The sequence below is a fragment of the Delphinapterus leucas genome, chromosome 16 (assembly GCF_059928025.1).
Source record: "Delphinapterus leucas isolate spDelLeu-1000000601 "Yukka" chromosome 16, BTC_Dleu_Yukka2, whole genome shotgun sequence".
NCBI lineage: Eukaryota > Metazoa > Chordata > Mammalia > Artiodactyla > Monodontidae > Delphinapterus > Delphinapterus leucas.
In genome coordinates this window covers 31,974,443-31,993,922 of record NC_143144.1, presented here as the reverse complement: position 1 = coordinate 31,993,922, position 19,480 = coordinate 31,974,443, and the positions used below count along the sequence as shown (strand labels likewise).

General features: G+C 42.0%; 1 protein-coding gene across 4 annotated transcripts in view; it reads left to right on the top strand.

The window, feature by feature from the left end:
- Positions 1-19,480, top strand: part of POLR3A (RNA polymerase III subunit A) — a 55,992-nt gene that overhangs the window by 22,170 nt on the left and 14,342 nt on the right. For all 4 annotated transcript variants that reach the window (XM_089897753.1, XM_022590976.3, XM_089897754.1 and 1 more), the window contains 5 exons: positions 6,853-7,025; positions 14,473-14,584; positions 15,578-15,696; positions 17,241-17,378; positions 19,200-19,370. In XM_089897753.1, the coding sequence (XP_089753879.1) occupies positions 6,853-7,025; positions 14,473-14,584; positions 15,578-15,696; positions 17,241-17,378; positions 19,200-19,370 (713 nt within the window). The remainder of the gene's footprint in view (positions 1-6,852; positions 7,026-14,472; positions 14,585-15,577; positions 15,697-17,240; positions 17,379-19,199; positions 19,371-19,480) is intronic.

Here is a 19,480-nt window from a genome sequence, read left to right as displayed (position 1 = left end):
CAAGAACATGGTATATCTCTCCATCTATTTTTATCATGTTTAATTTCTTTCATCAGTGTCTTATAATTTTCTGCATACAGGCCTTTTGTCTCCTTAGGTAGGTTTATTCCTAGCTATTTTATTCTTTTTGTTGCAATGGTAAATGGCAGTGTTTTCTTGATTTCACTTTCAGATTTTTCATCATTAGTATATAGGAATGCCAGAGATTTCTGTGCATTAATTTTGTATTCTGCTACTTTACCAAATTCATTGATTAGCTCTAGTAGTTTTCTGGTAGCATCTTTAGGATTCTCTATGTATAGTATCATGTCATCTGCAAACAGTGACAGCTTTACTTCTTCTTTTCCGATTTGGATTCCTTTTATTTCCTTTTCTTCTCTGATTGCTGTGGCTAAAACTTCCAAAACTATGTTGAATAAGAGTGGTGAGAGTGGGCAACCTTGTCTTGTTCCTGATCTTAGTGGAAATGCTTTCAGTTTTTCACCATTGAGGATGATGTTTGCTGTGGGCTTGTCATATATGGCCTTTATTGCGTTGAGGAAAGTTCCCTCTATGCCTACTTTCTGCAGGGTTTTTATCATAAATGGGTGTTGAATTTTGTCAAAAGCTTTCTCTGCATCTATTGAGATGATCATATGGTTTTTCTCCTTCAATTTGTTAATATGGTTTATCACATTGATAGATTTGCGTATATTGAAGAATCCTTGCATTCCTGGAATAAACCCCACTTGATCATGGTGTATGATCCTTTTAATGTGCTGTTGGATTCTGTTTGCTAGTATTTTGTTGAGGATTTTTGCATCTATGTTCATCAGTGATATTGGCCTGTAGTTTTCTTTCTTTGTGCCATCCTTGTCTGGTTTTGGTATCAAGGTGATGGTGGCCTCGTAGAAGGAATTTGGGAGTGTTCCTCCCTCTGCTGTATTTTGGAAGAGTTTGAGAAGGACAGGTGTTAGCTCTTCTCTAAACGTTTGATAGAATTCACCTGTGAAGCCATCTGGTCCTGGGCTTTTGTTTGTTGGAAGATTTTTAATCAGAGTTTCAATTTCAGTGCTTGTGATTGGTCTGTTCATATTTTCTATTTCTTCCTGATTCAGTCTTGGCAGGTTGTGCATTTCTAAGAATTTGTCCATTTCTTCCAGATTGTCCATTTTATTGGCATAGAGTTGCTTGTAGTAATCTCTCATGATTTTTTTTATTTCTGCAATGTCAGTTGTTACTTCTCCTTTTTCATTTCTAATTCTATTGATTTGAGTCTTCTTCATTTTTTTCTTGATGAGTCTGGCTAGTGGTTTATCTATTTTGTTTATCTTCTCAAAGAACCAGCTTTTAGTTTTATTGATCTTTGCTATTGTTTCCTTCATTTCTTTTTCATTTATTTCTGATCTGATTTTTATGATTTCTTTCCTTCTGCTAGCTTTGGGGTTTTTTTGTTCTTCTTTCTCTAATTGCTTGAGGTGCAAGGTTAGGTTGTTTATTCGAGATGTTTCCTGCTTCTTAAGGTGGGCTTGTATTGCTATAAACTTCCCCCTTAGAACTGCTTTTGCTGCATCCCATAGGTTTTGGGTCGTTGTGTCTCCACTGTCATTTGTTTCTAGGTATTTTTTTATTTCCTCTTTGATTTCTTCAGTGATCACTTCATTATTAAGTAGTGTATTGTTTAGCCTCCATGTGTTTGTATTTTTTACAGATCTTTTCCTGTAATTGATATCTAGTCTCATGGCGTTGTGGTCAGAAAAGATACTTGATACAATTTCAATTTTCTTAAATTTACCAGGGCTTGATTTGTGACCCAAGATATGATCTATCCTGGAGAATCTTCCATGAGCACTTGAGAAAAATGTGTATTCTGTTGTTTTTGGATGGAGTGTCCTATAAATATCAATTAAGTCCATCTTGTTTAATGTATCATTTAAAGCTTGTGTTTCCTTATTTATTTTCATTTTGGATGATCTGTCCATGGGTGAAAGTGGGGTGTTAAAGTCCCCTACTATGAATGTGTTACTGTCGATCTCCCCTTTTATGGCTCTTAGTATTTGCCTTATGTATTGAGGTGCTCCTATGTTGGGTGCATAAATATTTACAATTGTTATATCTTCTTCTTGGATCAATCCCTTGATCATTATATAGTGTCCTTCTTTGTCTCTTTTAATAGTCCTTATTTTAAAGTCTATTTTGTCTGATATGAGAATTGCTACTCCAGCTTTCTTTTGGTTTCCATTTGCATGGAATATCTTTTTCCATCCCCTTACTTTCAGTCTATGTGTCTTTAGGTGTGAAGTGGGTCTCTTGTAGGCAGCATATATAAGGGTCTTGTTTTTGTATCCATTCAGCCAATCTGTGTCTTTTGGTGGGAGCATTTAGTCCATTTACATTTAAGGTAATTATCGATATGTATGTTCCTATTCCCATTTTCTAAATTGTTTTGGGTTCATTATTATAGGTCTTTTCCTTCTCTTGTGTTTCTTGTCTAGAGAAGTTCCTTTAGCATTTGTTGTAAAGCTGGTTTGGTGGTGCTGAACTCTCTCAGCTTTTGCTTGTCTGTAAAGGTTTTAATTTCTCCATCAAATCTGAATGAGATCCTTGCTGGGTAGAGTAGTCTTGGTTGCAGGTTTTTCTCCTTCATCACTTTCAGTATGTCCTGCCACTCCCTTCTGGCTTGTAGGGTTTCTGCTGAGAGATCAGCTGGGGATTCCCTTGTGTGTTATTTGTTGTTTTTCCCTTGCTGCTTTTAATATGCTTTCTTTGTATTTAATTTTTGACAGTTTGATTAATATGTGTCTTGGCGTATTTATCCTTGTATTTATCCTGTATGGGACTCTCTGTGCTTCCTGGACTTGATTAACTATTTCCTTTCCCATATTAGGGAAGTTTTCAACTATAATCTCTTCAAATATTTTCTCAGTCCCTTTCTTTTTCTCTTCTTCTTCTGGGACCCCTATAATTCGAATGTTGGTGCATTTAATGTTGTCCCAGAGGTCTCTGAGACTGTCCTCAGTTCTTTTCATTCTTTTCTCTTTATTCTGCTCTGCAGTAGTTATTTCCACTACTTTATCTTCCAGGTCACTTATCCGTTCTTCTGCCTTAGTTATTCTGCTATTGATCCCTTCTAGAGTATTTTTAATTTCATTTATTGCGTTGTTCATCGTTGCTCGTTTCATCTTTATTTCTTCTAGGTCCTTGTTAACTGTTTCTTGCATTTTGTCCATTCTATTTCCAAGATTTCAGATCATCCTTACTATCATTATTCTGAATTCTTTTTCAGGTAGACTGCCTATTTCCTCTTCATTTGTTAGGTCTGGTGCATTTTTATCTTGCTCCTTCATCTGCTGTGTGTTTTTCTGTCTTCTCATTTTGCTTATCTTACTGTGTTTGGAGTCTCCTTTTTGCAGGCTGCAGGTTTGTAGTTCCCGTTGTTTTTGATGTCTGTCTCCAGTGGCTAAGGTTGTTTCAGTGGGTTGTGTAGGCTTCCTGGTGGAGGGGACTAGTGCCTGTGTTGTGGTGGATGAGGCTGGATCTTGTCTCTCTAGTGGGCAGGTTCACATCTGGTGGTGTGTTTTGGGGTGTCTGTGGCCTTATTATGATTTTAGGCCGCCTCTCTGCTAATGGGTGGGGTTGTGTTCCTGTTTTGCTAGTTGTTTGGCATAGGTTGTCCAGCACTGTGGCTTGCTGGTCGTTGAGTGAAGCTGGGTGCTGGTGTTAAGATGGAGGTCTCTGGGAGATTTCCGCCGTTTAATATTATGTGGAGCTGGGAGGTCTCTTGTTGACCAGTGACCTGAAGTTGGCTCTCCTACCTCAGAGGCAGAGCCCTGACTCCTGGCTGGAGCTCCAAGAGCCTTTCATCCACACGGCTCAGAATAAAAGGGAGAAAAAGTAGAGATAATTAGTAGAAGTATGAGGAAAGAAAGAAGGAAAGGAGGAAAGGAAGGAAGGAAGAAAGAAGCAAAGAAGGAAATAAAGGAGGGAGGGAGGGAGGAAGGAAGGAGGGAAAGAAGGAAAAAAGACAGAAAGAAAGAAATACAGTAAAAATAAAATAAAGTATAATATAGTTATTGAATTAAAAAATATTTAGAAAAAAAAAAAAGGGACGGATAGAACCTTAGGACAAATGTTGGAAGCAAAGCTATACAGAGAAAATCTTACACAGAAGCATACACATACACCCTCACAAAAAGAGGTAAAGGGGGAAAAGTCATAAATCTTGTTCTCAGAGACCACCTCCTCAATTTGGGGTGATTCGTTGTCTAAAGGAGGGAAGGAAGGAAGGAAAGAAAGAAAGAAAGAACGAAGGTAAAGTATAATAAAGTTATTACAATTAAAATTAATTATTAAGAAAAAAATTTTTTTAAAAAAACATGGACGGATAGAGCCCTAGGACAAATGGTGGAAGCAAGACTATACAGACAAGATCTCACACAGAAGCATACACGTACCCATTCACAAAAAGAGGAAAAGGGAAAAAAATCATAGATCTCGCTCCTAAATTCCACCTCTTCAATTTGGGATCATTCCTTGTCTATTCAGGTATTCCACTGATGCAGGGTGTATCAAGTTGATTGTGGAGCTTTAATCCGCTGCTCCTGAGGCTGCTGGGAGAGATTTCCCTTTCTCATCTCTGTTCTCACAGCTCACAGGAGCTCAGCTTTGGATTTGGCCCTGCCTCTGCGTGTAGGTCGCTGGAGGGCGTCTGTTCTTTGCTCAGACAGGACGGGGTTAAAGGAGCCGCTGATTCGGGGGCTCCGGCTCACTCAGGCCGGGGCGGGGGGCACTGCGTGCCGGGCGGGCCTGCGGCGGCAGAGGCCGGCGTGACGTTGCTCCAGCCTGAGGCCCGCCGTGCGTTCTCCCGGGGAAGTTGTCCCTGGATCCCGGGAACCTGGCAGTGGCGGGCTGCACAGGCTCCGCGGAAGAGGGGTGTGGAGAGTGACCTGTGCTCGCACACAGGCTTCTTGATGGCGGCAGCAACAGCCTTAGCGTCTCCCGCCCGTCTCTGGGGTCCGCGCTTTTAGCCGCGGCTCGCGCCCGTCTCTGGGGTTCGCGCTTTTAGCCGCGGCTCGCGCCGGTCTCTGGAGTTCCTTTAAGCAGCGCTCTTAAATCCCTCTCCTCGCGCACCAGGAAACAAAGAGGGAAGAAAAAGTCTCTTGCCTCTTCGGCAGGTGCAGACTTTTCCCAGGACTTCCTCCCGGCTAGTCGTGGTGCACTAACCCCTTCAGGCTATGTTCAAGCCGCCAACCCCAGTCCTCTCCCTGCGTTCTGTCCGAAACCGAAAGCCGAGCCTCAGCTCGCAGCCCCGCCCGCCCCGGCGGGTGAGCAGACAAGCCTCTCGGGCTGGTGAGTGCCGGCACCGATCCTCTGTGCGGGAATCTCCCCGCTTTGCCCTACGCACCCGTCGCTGTGCACTCCTCCGCGGCCCCGAAGCTCCCCCCTTCCGCCTCCCGCAGTCTCCGCCCGCGAAGGGGCTTCCTAGTGTGTGGAAACTTTCCCTCCTTCACAGCTCCCTCCCACTGGTGCAGGTGCCGTCCTTATTCTTTTGTCTCTGTTTTTTCTTTTTTTCTTTTGCCCTACCCAGGTACGTGGGGAGTTTCTTGCCTTTTGGGAGGTCTGAGATCTTCTGCCAGCTTTCAGTAGGTGTTCTGTAGGAGTTGTTCCACGTGTAGATGTATTTCTGGTGCATCCGTGGGGAGGAAGGCGATCTCCGCGTCTTACTCTTCCGCCATCTTCAAGCCGTCCTCAAGACTTCCTATTCTTGATCCCCAAATACACCTTCTCTATCACTGTCTCCCACAGGCGTAAGGACCTGGGGCCTGTTTCTTGTAGGCAGACCTCAGAGACATTGCGGGTTCAGTTCCAGACCACCACGATAAAGCAAATACCACAATGAAGCAAGTCACATGAACTGTTTGGTTTCCTAGTGGTTACAAAAGTTGTTTACACTATACTATAGTCCGTTAAGTGTACAACAGTATTGTATCTTAAAGAACAATGTACATACCTTAATTACAGATACTTTATTGCTAAAAAATGCTAATCATTTGAGCCTTCAGTGAGTCATAGTAGTCATAGTACAGATCACCATAAAAAATATAATAATAATGAAAAAGTTTGAAATATTATGAGCATTACCGAAATTTGACACGGAGACACAAAGTAAGCAGATGCTGTTGGAAAAATTGTGCTTTTAGACTTGTTCGACACAAGGTTGCCACAAACCTTCAATTTTTTAAAAACCACAATATCTGTGAAGCACAATAAAACAAGGTATGCCTGTGCAAACTTTCCACTGGGTTTCCCTGTTTCCAGCACCTATATTACCTCCCACAGAACCTGAGGATTTTGTTTCTGAGACTTTCCAGGCTCGTGGCCCTCCTTTCTGCAGCCACTTTTACGCATCCCCTTCCCCACCCTACTAAGCCAGTCACCTCTCGTAGGCAGATATTAGGATTACGATTACTGTATAGTTCCATCAAATGTGGCGTTTACATTTGTTTCTCAGTCTCTGTATTTCGGAATAATAATTTCTGAAGGAGAGAATCGGGGCAGAAAGGTCTCTGCGACGCTGAGAACCAGCAGTCAGGTGGCCCACTTTCCATAGCTGGCTCTCTCAGGCGCTCTTTACTATTCAGTGGCTGTCTGCTTTACCGTGTAGTTCGTTGGGACATCACTGTAGGTTGTGAGGTCTCAGAGGAGTTAGTGAGTCTTAGTCATTGTTGCGTAACTCCCTAGAGACTGATACAGGAACATTTTGTTTAATTGGGTTGTAACAAGTTCTCTGAAGGTATAAACTTGTTTCTGTGCAGCAGGTTGACTAACATCCGTGGCTCTCTCTTCCTGCTCTCGCGGGCAACTATTCTGCAGCTAACCGTGGATTCTCAATTGGGATTGGTGACGTCACGCCTGGCCAAGGCCTGCTGAAGGCCAAGTATGAGTTGCTGAATGCTGGCTACAAAAAATGTGATGAGTACATTGAAGCCCTGAACACAGGCAAGCTGCAGCAGCAGCCTGGCTGCACTGCTGAGGAGACCCTGGAGGTGAGTCTGGCTCTTCTGGTCAGTTTAGCCACTTCATCACTGGGTGGCGCTGTAGGCCCTGAAGAGAAGGAGCAGAGGTGAGTGGGAAGGAAAGGCAGTGGCTTTAGCCAATCTCAGTGCTGTGCAGCTTGTGTGTGTTCTAAAGCGGGGAGGGCCTCCCGTTAGATCCGTTGCATGTCTTCCAGCTTTCATGTTCTAGGTGGTGAAAACACGGCCGCCTGTTCATTTGGCCACATGGGGCTGCTCTTGCTCCAGCATCACGCTTGGGCCCCTTCTGTACCTGATACTTCAGTGCTTCTGCCCTTCCTGTTTCCAGCATCCTGTGGCTAGAGACTGACAGCACAGCTCTTTGAATGGATGGTCTTTGAAAGAGACGTGGATAATTCCTGTCTGAGAGTCACATACCAGTGTGCTGCCCTCTCACATTTGGAGCTGGGTTAGCTGAGAACTGGACCAGCACATGTCACAGTCACAGTTGCGTGAGAGTCCTGCATATTCTCTGAAGCAGCCTGGCTCAGCAGTCTGCCTGCACCAGGGTTTTGCCTGGCTCTCTTCTGCCTCCCCAGTAGCCTGGGGCTCAGAGCTTTAACTCACCTAAGCAGAGAAGAAAGGTTTTTTGAACAGTAAGAAATTTTCTGATGAAATGAACTTTTTAAAGCAGACAGAAGGCAGCATTGTGTGAGGTGTTCACAGTTAACTCATTCTTTCTGTTTTTTTTTTTAATTTTTATTAGAGTATAGTTGATTTACAATGTTGTGTCAGTTTCAGGTGTACAGCAAAGTGAATCAGTTATATATATATAAATATCTCCACTCTTCTTTAGATTATTCTCCCATGTAGGCCACTACAGAGTATTGAGTAGTTCCCTGTGCTATACAGTAGATCCTTATTAGTTATCTATTTTATACATACATTTAGCTCATTCTTTTTTTTTTCTTTTAAATTCGTTTTATTAGTTATTTGTTTTATACAAATTAGTGTATACATGTCAATCCCAATCTCCCAATTCATCCCACCTCCACCACTCCCCACACTGCTTTCCCCCCTTGGTGTCCATACGTTTGTTCTCTGCATCTGTGTCTCTTATTTCTGTCTTGCAAACTGGTTCATCTGTACCATCTTTCTAGATTCCACATATATGCATTAACATACGATATTTTTCTCTTTCTGACTTACTTCACACTGTATTACAGTCTCTGGGTCCATCCATGTCTCTACAAATGACCCAATTTCATTCCTTTTAATGGCTGAGTAATATTCCATTATATATATGTACCACATTTTTTTTAACGTCTTTATTAGGGTATAATTGCTTTACAATGGTGTGTTAGTTTCTGCTTTATAACAAATTGAATCAGCTATATGTATACATATATCCCCATATCCCCTCCCTCTTTCATCTCTCTCCCACCCTCCCTATCCCACCCCCCTAGGTGGTCACAAAGCCCCAAGCTGATCTCCCTGTGCTATGAGGCTGCTTCCCACTAGCTATTGGTTTTACATTTGGTAGTGTATATATATACATGCCACTCTCTCACTTTGTCCTAGCTTACCCTTCCCCCTCCCCATGTCCTCAAGTCCATTCTCGACTAGGTCTGCATCTTTATTCCCGTCCTGCCCCTAGGTTCTTCATGACCATTTTTTTTTTTTAGATTCCATATATATGTGTTAGCATACGATATTTGTTTTTCTCTTTCTGACTTACTTCACTCTGTATGACAGTCTCTAGGTCCAGCCACGTCTCTACAAATGACCAAATTTCTTTCCTTTTTATGGCTGAGTAATATTCCATTGTATATATGTACCATATCTTCTTTATCCATTCATCTGTCAGTGGACATTTAGGTTGCTTCCATGACCTGGCTAAGTAGTGCTGCAGTGAACATTGGGGTGCATGTGTCTTTTTGAATTATGGTTTTCTCAGGGTATATGCCCAGTAGTGGGATTGCTGGGTCATATGGTAATTCTGTTTTTAGTTTTTTGAGGAACCTCCATACTGTTCTCCATAGTGGCTGTATCAATTTACAATCCCATCAACAGTGCAAGAGGGTTCCCTTTTCTCTACACCCTCTCCAGCATTTGTTGTTTGTAGATTTTTTGATGATGGCCATTCTGACTAGTGTGAGGTGATACCTCATTGTAGTTTTGATTTGCATTTCTCTAATAATTAGTGATGTTGAGCAGCTTTTCATGTGCCTCTTGGCCATCTGTATGTCTTCTTTGGAGAAATGTCTATTTAGGTCTTCTGCCCATTTTTTGATTGGGTGGTTTGTTTTTTTAATATTGAGCTGCTTATATATTTTGGAGATTAATCCTTTGTCAGCTGCTTTGTTTGCAAATATATTCTCCCATTCTGAGGGTTGTCTTTTAGTCTTGTTTATGGCTTCCTTCGCTGTACAGAAGCTTTTAAGTTTCATTAGGTCCCATTTGTTTGTTTTTGTTTTTATTTCCATTACTCTAGGGGGTGGGTCAAAAAAGATCTTGCTGTGATTTATGTCATAGAGTGTTCTTCCTACGTGTTCCTCTAAGAGTTTTATAGTGTCCACTCTTACATTTAGGTCTTTAATCCATTCTGAGTTTATTTTTGTGTATGGTGTTAGAGAGTGTTCCTTTTTTTTTTTTAATTTATTTATTTAATTTATTTATTTTTGGCTGCATTGGGTCCTTGTTGCTGTGCGCACGCTTTCTTGAGTTGCCTCGAGCAGGGGCTACTCTTCGTTGTGGTGCATGGGCTTCTCATTGCAGTGGCTTCTCTTGTTGTGGAGCACGGTCTCTAGGCACACGGGCTTCAGTAGTTGCGACAAAGTAGTTGTGGCTCGCGGGCTCTAGAGCACAGGCTCGGTAGTTGTGGCGCACGGGCTTAGTTGCTCTGCGGCATGTGGGATCTTCCCAGACCGTATATTATCTCCATGTCCCCTGCATTGGCAGGCAGATTCTTAACCACTGTGCCACCAGAGAAGTCCTAGGGAGTGTTCTAATTTCATTCTTTTACATGTAGCTGTCCAGTTTTCCCAGCACCACTTATTGAAGAGGCTGTCTTTTCTCTATTGTATATCCTTGCCTCCTTTGTCATAGATTAGTTGACCATAGGTGCGTGGGTTTATCTCTAGGCTTTCTATCCTGTTCCATTGATCTGTATTTCTGTTTTTGTGCCAGTACCATATCGTCTTGATTACTGTAACTTTGTAGTATAGTCTGAAGTCAGAGAGTCGGATTCCTCCAGCTCCGTTTTTTTCCCTCAAGACTGCTTTGGCTATTCGGGGTCTTTTGTGTCTCCATAGAAATTTTAAGATTTTTTGTTCTAGTTCTGTAAAAAATGCCATTGGTAATTTGATAGGGATTGCATTGACTCTGTGGATTGCTTTGGGTAGTACAGTCATTTTCACAATATTGATTCTTCCAATCCAAGAACATGGTATATCTTTCCATCTTTTTGTGTCATCTTTGATTTCTTTCATCAGTGTCTTATAGTTTTCTGAGTACAGGTCTTTTACCTCCTTAGGTAGGTTTATTCCTAGGTATTTTATTCTTTTTGTTGCAATGGTGAATGTGATTGTTTCCTTAATTTCCCTTTTTGATCTTTTGTTGTTAGTGTATAGGAATGCAAGGGATTTCTGTGCATTAATTTTGTATCCTACAACTTTACCAAATTCATTGATTAGCTCTAGCCGTTTTCCCGTGGCATCTTTAGGATTCTGTAAGTATAGTATCATGTCATCTGCAAACAGTGACAGTTTTATTTCTTCTTTTCCAATTTGTATTCCTTTTATTTCTTTTTCTACTCTGATTACTGTGGCTAGGACTTCCAAAACTATGTTGAAAAATAGTGGCGAGAGTGGACATCCTTCTCTTGTTCCTGATCTTAGAGGAAATGCTTTCAGTTTTTCGCCATTGAGAATGATGTCTGCTGTGGGTTTGTCACACATGGCCTTTATTATGTTAAGGTAGGTTCCCTCTATGCCCTGGAGAGTTTTTATCATAAATGGGTGTTGAATTTTGTCCAAAGCTTTTTCTGCATCTATTGATATGATCATATGGTTTTTATCCTTCAATTTGTTAATATGGTGTATCACATTGATTGATTTGCGTATATTGAAGAATCCTTGCATCCCTGGGGTAAATCCCACCTGATCGTGGTGTATGATCCTTTTAATATGTTGTTGGATACTGTTTGCTAGTATTTTGTTGAGGATTTTTGCATCTATATTCATCAGTGATATTGGTCTGTAATTTTCTTTTTTTGTAGTATCTTTGTCTGGTTTTGGTATCAGGGTGATGGTGGCCTCATAGAATGAGTTTGGGAGTGTTCCTTCCTCTGCAATTCTTTGGAAGAGTTTGAGAAGGATGGGTGTTAGCTCTTCTCTAAATGTTTGATAGAATTCACCTGTGAAGCCGTCTGGTCCTGGACTTTTGCTTGTTGGAAGATTTTTAATCACAGTTTCAATTTCATTACTTGTGATTTGTCTGTTCATATTTTCGATTTCTTCCTGGTTCAGTCTTGGAAGGTTATACCTTTCAAAGAATTTGTCCGTTTCTTCCAGGTTGTCCATTTTATTGGCATAGAGTTGCTTGTAGTAGTCTCTTAGGATGCTCTGTATTTCTGCAGTGTCTGTTACAACTTTTTTTTCATTTCTAATTTTATTGATTTGAGTCCTCTCCCTCTTTTTCTTGAGGAGTCTGGCTAAAGGTTTATCAATTTTGTTTATCTTCTCAAAGAACCAGCTTTTAGTTTTACTGATCTTTGCTATTGTTTTCTTTGTTTCTATTTCATTTATTTCTGCTCTGATCTTTATGATTCTTTTCCTTCTGCTAACTTTGGGTTTTGTTTGTTCTTCTTTCTCTATTTCCTTTAGGTGTAAGGTTAGATTGTTTTTTTGAGATTCTTGTTTCTTGAGGTAGGATTGTATTGCTATAAACTTCCCTCTTAGAACCGCTTTTGCTGCATCCCATAGGTTTTGGGTTGTCGTGTTTTCCTTGTCATTTGTCTCTAAGTGTTTTTTGAATTCCTCTTTGATTTTTTCAGTGATCTCTTGGTCATTTAGTAGCGTATTGTTTAGCCTCCATGTGTTTGTGTTTTTTATGGTTTTTTCCCTGTAATTTATTTCTAATCTCATAGCGTTGTGGTCAGAAAAGATGCTTGATATTATTTCAATTTTCTTAAACTTGCCGAGGCTTGATTTGTGACCCAAGATGTGATCTATCCTGGAGAATGTTCTGTGTGCACTTGAGAAGAAAGTGTATTCTGCTGTTTTCAGATGGAATGTCCTATAAATATCAATTAAATCTGTCTGGTCTCTTGTATCATTTAAAGCTTGTGTTTCCTTAGTTTTCTGTCCATTGGTGCAAGTGAGGTGTTAAAGTCCCCCACTATTATGGTGTTACTGTCAATTTCCTCTTTTATAGCTGTTAGCATTTGCCTTATGTATTGAGGTGCTCCTCTGTTGGGTGCGTATATATTTATAATTGTTATATCTTCTTTTTTGATTGATCCCTTGTTCATTATGTAGTGTCCTTCCTTGTCTCTTGTAACATTCTTCATTTTAGAGTCTATTTTATCTGATATGAGTATTGCTACTCCAGCTTTCTTTTGATTTCCATTTGCATGGAATATCTTTTTCCATCCCCTCACTTTCAGCGAATTTTTGTGTCCATTCAGTGAGCCCGTGTCTTTTGGTTGGAGCATTTAATCCATTCACATTTAAGGTAATTATCAATATGTATGTTCCTGTTACCGTTTTCTTAATTGTTTTGGGTTTGTTTTTGTCGGTCCTTTTCTTCTCTTGTGTTTCCCACTTAGAGAAGTTCCTTTAGCATTTGTTGTAGAGCTGGTTGGTGGTGCTGAATTCTCTTAGCTTTTGCTTGTCTGTAAAGCTTTTGATTTCTCAGTTGAATCTGAATGAGATCTTTGCCGGGTAGAATAATCTTGGTTGTAGGTTCTTCCCTTTCATCACTTTAAGTATATCGTGCCACTCCCTTCCGGCTTGTAGAGTTTCTGCTGAGAAATCAGCTGTTAACCTTATGGGAGTTCCCTTATATATTTGTCATTTTTCCCTTGTTGCTTTCAATAATTTTTCTTTGTCTTTAATTTTTGTCAGTTTGATTTCTATGTGTCTCAGCATGTTTCTCCTTGGGTTTATCCTGCCTAGGACTCGCTGCGCTTCCTGGACTTCGATGGCTATTTCCTTTCCCATGTTAGGGAATTTTTCAACTGTAATCTCTTCAAATATTTTCTTGGGTCCTTTCTTTCTCTCTTCTCCTTATGGGACCCCTATAATGTGAATGTTGGTGCATTTAATGTTGTCCCAGAGGTCTCTTAGGCTGTCTTCATTTCTTTTCATTCTTTACTCTGCTCCTCGGCAATTATTTCTACCATTTTGTCTTTCATTTCGTTTATTCATTCTTCTGCCTCAGTTATTCTGCTATTGATTCCTTCTAGTTTATTTTTCATTTCAGTTATTGTATTGTTTATCTCTGTTTGTTTGTTCTTTAATTCTTCTAGGTCTTTGTTAAACATTTCTTGCATCTTTTCGATCTTTGCCTCCATTCTTTTTCCGAGGTCCTGGATCATCTTCACTATCATTCTGAATTCTTTTTCTGATAGGTTGCCTATCTCCACTTCATTTAGTTGTTTTTCTGGGGTTTTATCTTGTTCCTTCACTTGGTACATAGTCCTCTGCCTTTTCATTTTGTCTGTCTTTCTGTGAAAGTCGTTTTTGTTCCACAGGCTGCAGGATTGTAGTTCTTGCTTCTGCTGTCTGCCCTCTGGTGGATGGCATTTAGCTCATTCTTAATCTCACTAACTCTTAAAGAAAAACAGAGAGAGAGAGAAATGGGTGTTTCTCACATAGAAAATTACTTGAGGCCTCAGCTGTACTCATTTTTGATGGAAGCATGACTCCTAACTGCTTCAGCATTGTAAGTTGTGAGTTGAGAGATGACAATATGGGTGAGCTCATGGACTAGAATATTCCTATAGAGTCACCCCACAACATACTTAACTGGTGGTAATTCAGGTGTGTTCTTAGCAGAGAGACAAATTTTACAAATAGCACAAGCAATTCTCTTTTACTACATATTACATAATTTGTTATAAAGTATAAGATACTATACTTGTTTAGACACAGTATACGCATGCATGAGTATGTACAGTAACTTATATATGGATACATTGCCGTATAGGGTACTGTACCCAAAGCCAAGCAAGCACATTGTACTTTATTGGCCGTTTAAAGAATTTCCCAAGGATTGTTTTTTCCTTACACACCGATTATGGCAGCCTGTGGAAGATGTCAGTCTATAGAGACAGGGCATCTTGGTCTTCTAAGGCTCTGAAACCTTTTATCTGCTGGAAATCTGACATCTTGCTGAAATTCTTCACATTTCCTTAAACGTCTCATTGAACTTCGGTAATCACAGAACCACCACGCATCTCCCTTTCTCCTGCCAGGCTTTGATCCTGAAGGAGCTGTCCGTGATCCGCGACCACGCAGGCAGCGCCTGCCTCCGGGAGCTGGATAAGAGCAACAGCCCCCTCACCATGGCTCTGTGCGGCTCTAAAGGTGAGTGCCCCCCTCCGGCCGCTGCTGTCACTGCGCTGCATGTGGGCTGGCTGGTTGTGTTCTAGGAAACGCGAGTCAGAACTTCAGGCCTGGCAATTCCCTGGCGGTCCAGTGGTTAGGACTCTAGGCTTTCACTGCCAGGGCCCGGGTTCAATCCCTGGTCAGGGAACTAAGATCCCACAAGCTGCGCTTCTAAAAAAACAAACTTCAGGCCTTTTGTTTATAAAGGCCTGAAGTTTTTTAAATAATACATAGAGAAAGAGACTTAATTATTTGCATTTTTAGAAGTCCAACTCCTTTGGAGAAACATTGGTCATGTGTGTGGGTTTCTGAGTTTGAGGGTGCTTTGAGTAAACTTGACGTTATTTTTTAAAGAAAAGAAAGAAAACCTGTGGATTTTTAAAATAATATGTTTGATGATAATTAAAAATACTTAAATGTCATAGTTAGCCATAACCTGAAAGCATTAGGTTTCATGATACTGCACTCAAATTCAGAACCTCCTGCTTTTCCTGTTTCTGTAAATTTTTGACAGAATAAAGTCCAGTCTCTTTCACCTTGCTGCCTTTCACCCCATATTCTCCTACTCCCTGCTCCTGGTACATACCCCACACTCCTATCCTGTGTCTTTGCTTCCCACTCTCCCACCCACTTTGGAATTCCTCCCCCACGTCTTCTATGTCTAAGTCATAATGTCCTCCAGATGTCCAGCTGGTTGCCGCTGCCTTCTGGAAGACTCCCCTGGAAGTCTTTCCTCCAGCCCCAAAGTGCTCATTCGCCCCTGAGCAGCTCTAGCCCTGCTCGGCTTTTCTTGTGTTACTGATAGCTCTACCCTGTGTTGCTCTAGTTCTGACTTTTACTGTCCCTAGACTATGAACTTGTTGAGGATAGGGGTCTGTGCCACGTATTCCTGTTTTATCCCACAGATCTGCTTGCGCTTCATTTAATGTCATTTTGGTAAATGAATGTTACATTCCTGACCTGCTTCCCCAGGTTCCTTCATTAACATATCACAGATGATTGCCTGTGTGGGACAGCAAGCCATCAGTGGCTCTCGAGTGCCAGATGGCTTTGAAAACAGGTCCTTGCCTCACTTTGAAAAACACTCAAAGGTAAGCAGTAGCGGATGAGGCAGAACTTTGAAGGACAACCTTCAGCAGTGCAGAAGAGAGTCACAGAAGCTCTGGAGCTGCCAACCAAGGGGCCCCTGGAGCTGGTGTATAAGGGTTGCGGCCACTCGGGGTTATTCCCTCTGCAACCCAAACTTGAGTCCTGTAGAAGGAGCCTTGTTAAACTCAGAGCTGTATAACTTGAGTTTGGACCAAGAGGGTGGATTTCAGATTCCCATCCAACTTACCTTAAGTGTTCAAAATGTGTAGTTATCATACATGTGCATTCAATCTGTATGCTCACTTGGGGGGCACTTACATAAAAGTATTAAGGATTTTTAAACAGTGAACACGTAAAATGACCAGGAAATTCCAGGTTTTCCTCTCTGGAATTCTTAAACTCTGCTTGTAAATGACTTCTGGGTTCCATTGGCCCTCGTGGTATAGACACTAGCGTCAGCAGAGCACAACTTAGAGCAGATTTGGTCACTTAGTAAATTCTGGATGGAGTCAGCTGTTATTCGCACTGAAGCAGAGATGCCCCAGCTGTACCTGCCCGGTGGAACTGTAGGATTTCTGTCCAGCCCCTCCTGGGGAGATAGGACTACTGTACTGAGAATGGACAGATACTCTCCGTATCAGGCGGCCTCAGGAACAACTCAGGTTCTCTGCCCAAGATCAGAAGTCACTAGGGGTCAGGCAACCAGCTGGTCACTGGAGTGGTACCTGACTATGCTCATCTGGCTCATAGTCAAAGCCTGACCAATTAGGAAGAAATACCAGGGATATCCAGTGCTAGCCTTGGGAGTAGATGGTGCCTGCCTAGAAATGCCAGCTGCCCCTTAAATGAAATAGGGAAGCAGGAGGTTAGCCTGTTCATCTGAGTTGTCCTCCAAGGAACACAGACCTATCCAGATCAAAGGCCATTTGGCATTTCCTATGGTGTTTTATGTATGGGTGTTTCTTTTACAGGTTTTTTTTGAGATACATTTCATTTATCATAATATTCACCCATTTAAAGTGTAGAGTTCAGCAGCTTAGTATGTTCACAGAGTTGTATGATGATCATCACAGTCTAACTTTAGAATATTTTCAACAGCCCCAAAATGAATCCCCATAAACATTAGCAGCACACGGTTATGTTTTGGAGGTGGACAGGTCTGGCCCACAGGAAGGGTGTCTTGGGAGGAGTTGTTTTCCAGGGGAGGCGCAAGTTGTCACCGTCAGCAGGTTGCCCTCTGAGCCGAGGTTGGTAACTGCCTCCCTGGTCTAGGGGTAGCAGCCCAAGCTTTGGTTTCTCTCTCACGAGCCACCTGGCTGCCAGTGGCACCAGCACCAACCCTGGCTGGGGCCTCACCCTCCTTGTCTCTGGTAAGGATGGTCTGGGCTAAATTGTTTCTCCTTTAGGAAAGGACATAAAACATGAGAGTGCATTGGCTGCGTATTTGTAACCTGAAGTTGAGGCATTTTCTGATTTGAATGGGCTTTGGAATGGTGGACCTTGAACTTTTTTGTTAGATTTTTCTTTTTTTCCTTCGTCTCTTTAGCTCCCAGCTGCCAAGGGCTTTGTGGCTAACAGCTTTTATTCAGGTTTGACACCAACCGAGTTTTTCTTCCACACGATGGCTGGCCGGGAAGGTCTGGTTGACACAGCCGTGAAGACAGCTGAAACAGGATACATGCAGGTAACCTGAAGAAATGTAGGCCATTAGCAGTGAAGCAGGATGGGGTCTGCAGATCTTGACTGCCGAGTGTTTGCTTATTCTGTACCTGAGCTCTAATTTATCCAGTCTTGGTATTTAAAAGGAAAAATTGAGAGATGTATGGTACCCTAGAAATAAACAACATACAAAGGTAGTATGTTCCAAATCACACAATGTCCTTCGAATGATGAAGGCCAGGCCGGAACCACATGTACCAAAGCATTGCTGGAGGAGAGCTTGGACCCAAGTGCATCCCAGGGCACGTCATCGAACCTCACTGAGCCTCTGATTCCTAATACACGGAGGTGGGGTGACAGTACCTACCTCGTGATTACAAATTGAGAGGGCTCTGCTTCTCACTGTGCAACTATTTATATAACCCATTATTAATATCACTCCAAGGGACTCCAAGAACCTATTCCAGTGCCTGCAGGAGGGCTTGGACACACTTGGAGGGCTGGCTTTTTCTCCATTGTATGTACAGGTGTAAGATAGTAGTCTCCGGGGACAGGGCTGAGCTAGACACTCCTCTATGCCTGTGCTTCTCGGACTGCCGCAGAAGTACCCCTTATGGCAGAGGAGTGAAAACACATCCTACCTTGTTCTTCCATAAGACCACAAGGAAAGGATTTCTCTCCAGTGTCTAATTCTCATTTCTACTCTGTACTCCATAATCTATGTTTGTTTGTTTTTAATTTTTTGATGTATTTATCTACTTACAACACATGATGAAGTTAACAATCCAAGTTGCTAGGCCATGAACTGCTGTGGCGTTGTGTCCCTTTTCTCCCCACCGTGGATTGAGAAGCACGGCCCTTTGCATACTGGGAAACCAGGACTGATAAACCAGAGATGTGAATGAGTGAGCCAGAGCACACAAGGCTGATGAGGGCGAAATGGACCTGAGTCAGTACACACCTATTTCCATAACCTCGTCTGGACCTCCTGTAGCATCACTGATAACTGCTTCCCTTTTAATCATCTTTTGATGGGAAATTGCCCTTTAGCTTTGGAGTGTGCTGCTTTTGTCAGAAACCTAACAGCCTGTGAAATGCTTTTACCACTCTTACCCAAATGTCTGTTGACTTTATTTTTTGTCTTTACCTTTTTTGAAGTGGAGAGTATGGCTTTCCCAGAGCAATGTGTTAGCCTAGAACAAATTAGTTGTGGCATGAGGGATTTTTGTTTTGAAGTTGCCTGGAGCAAGATTTCTTTCTTTTTAACTCCCTGAGCCCCCATCACATTGCTGGCTGGAGTGTTCTGCTGGTGGGAGGTTCTTCTCCCTAAGCAGACTTGAGAAATCACTGCTGCCTGCTGGTTCAAAAGCAATGCCATTCCTGTTCTCTTTTCTTCCCCCTCTGTCCCAGAAGGTGGCCTGCACCTGATCCTCTGTAATTCATATTGAAGTCCACAGGGGTCCTGGATTAAGTTGTGTTTAGAAATGCAAAGCAATTGCATTAATTTATACCTTAGGGAGACAGAGAGGGAAGGCGAAGCAGCCTAGGAAAACAGTGTTTGCAGAGTCCTTCGGGAGTGATGGGGTTTAAATTGCATGTATTCTAAAACACTGAAGTCCTGGAGGCTGGAGCATATTCTAAATCCCACTGCACAGGCTAATGAGGCCCTTGTTGGCCTGTTCTTACAGTCAGGGGACTCTTCTTAAGGGATTTCTAATAAAATGTTTTTATGTGATTAAAGCGCTGGTAACCTTGAAACTCAGAGTTGCAAATCTCAACCTCTCTATGCGTGACTAGTCTTCTCAAAGCAGCTGAGCTTTTGTCTCCTCTCCTCCTTTTACTTTAGAGGAGGCTCGTAAAGTCCCTTGAAGATCTTTGCTCACAGTATGATTTGACAGTCCGAAGCTCTACAGGCGATATCATCCAGTTCATTTACGGGGGAGATGGCTTAGATCCTGCAGCCATGGAGGGAAAAGATGAACCCTTGGAGTTTAAAAGAGTTCTGGACAACATCAAAGTAAGATTTAGCATCATATCTGTCAGTGTTTTCAAGGCCAGTTCTTTAGAATGGAGGTGCCCTTTGGCATAGCACACAGTTAATGCTGTCATATCTACCCAACCACTGAG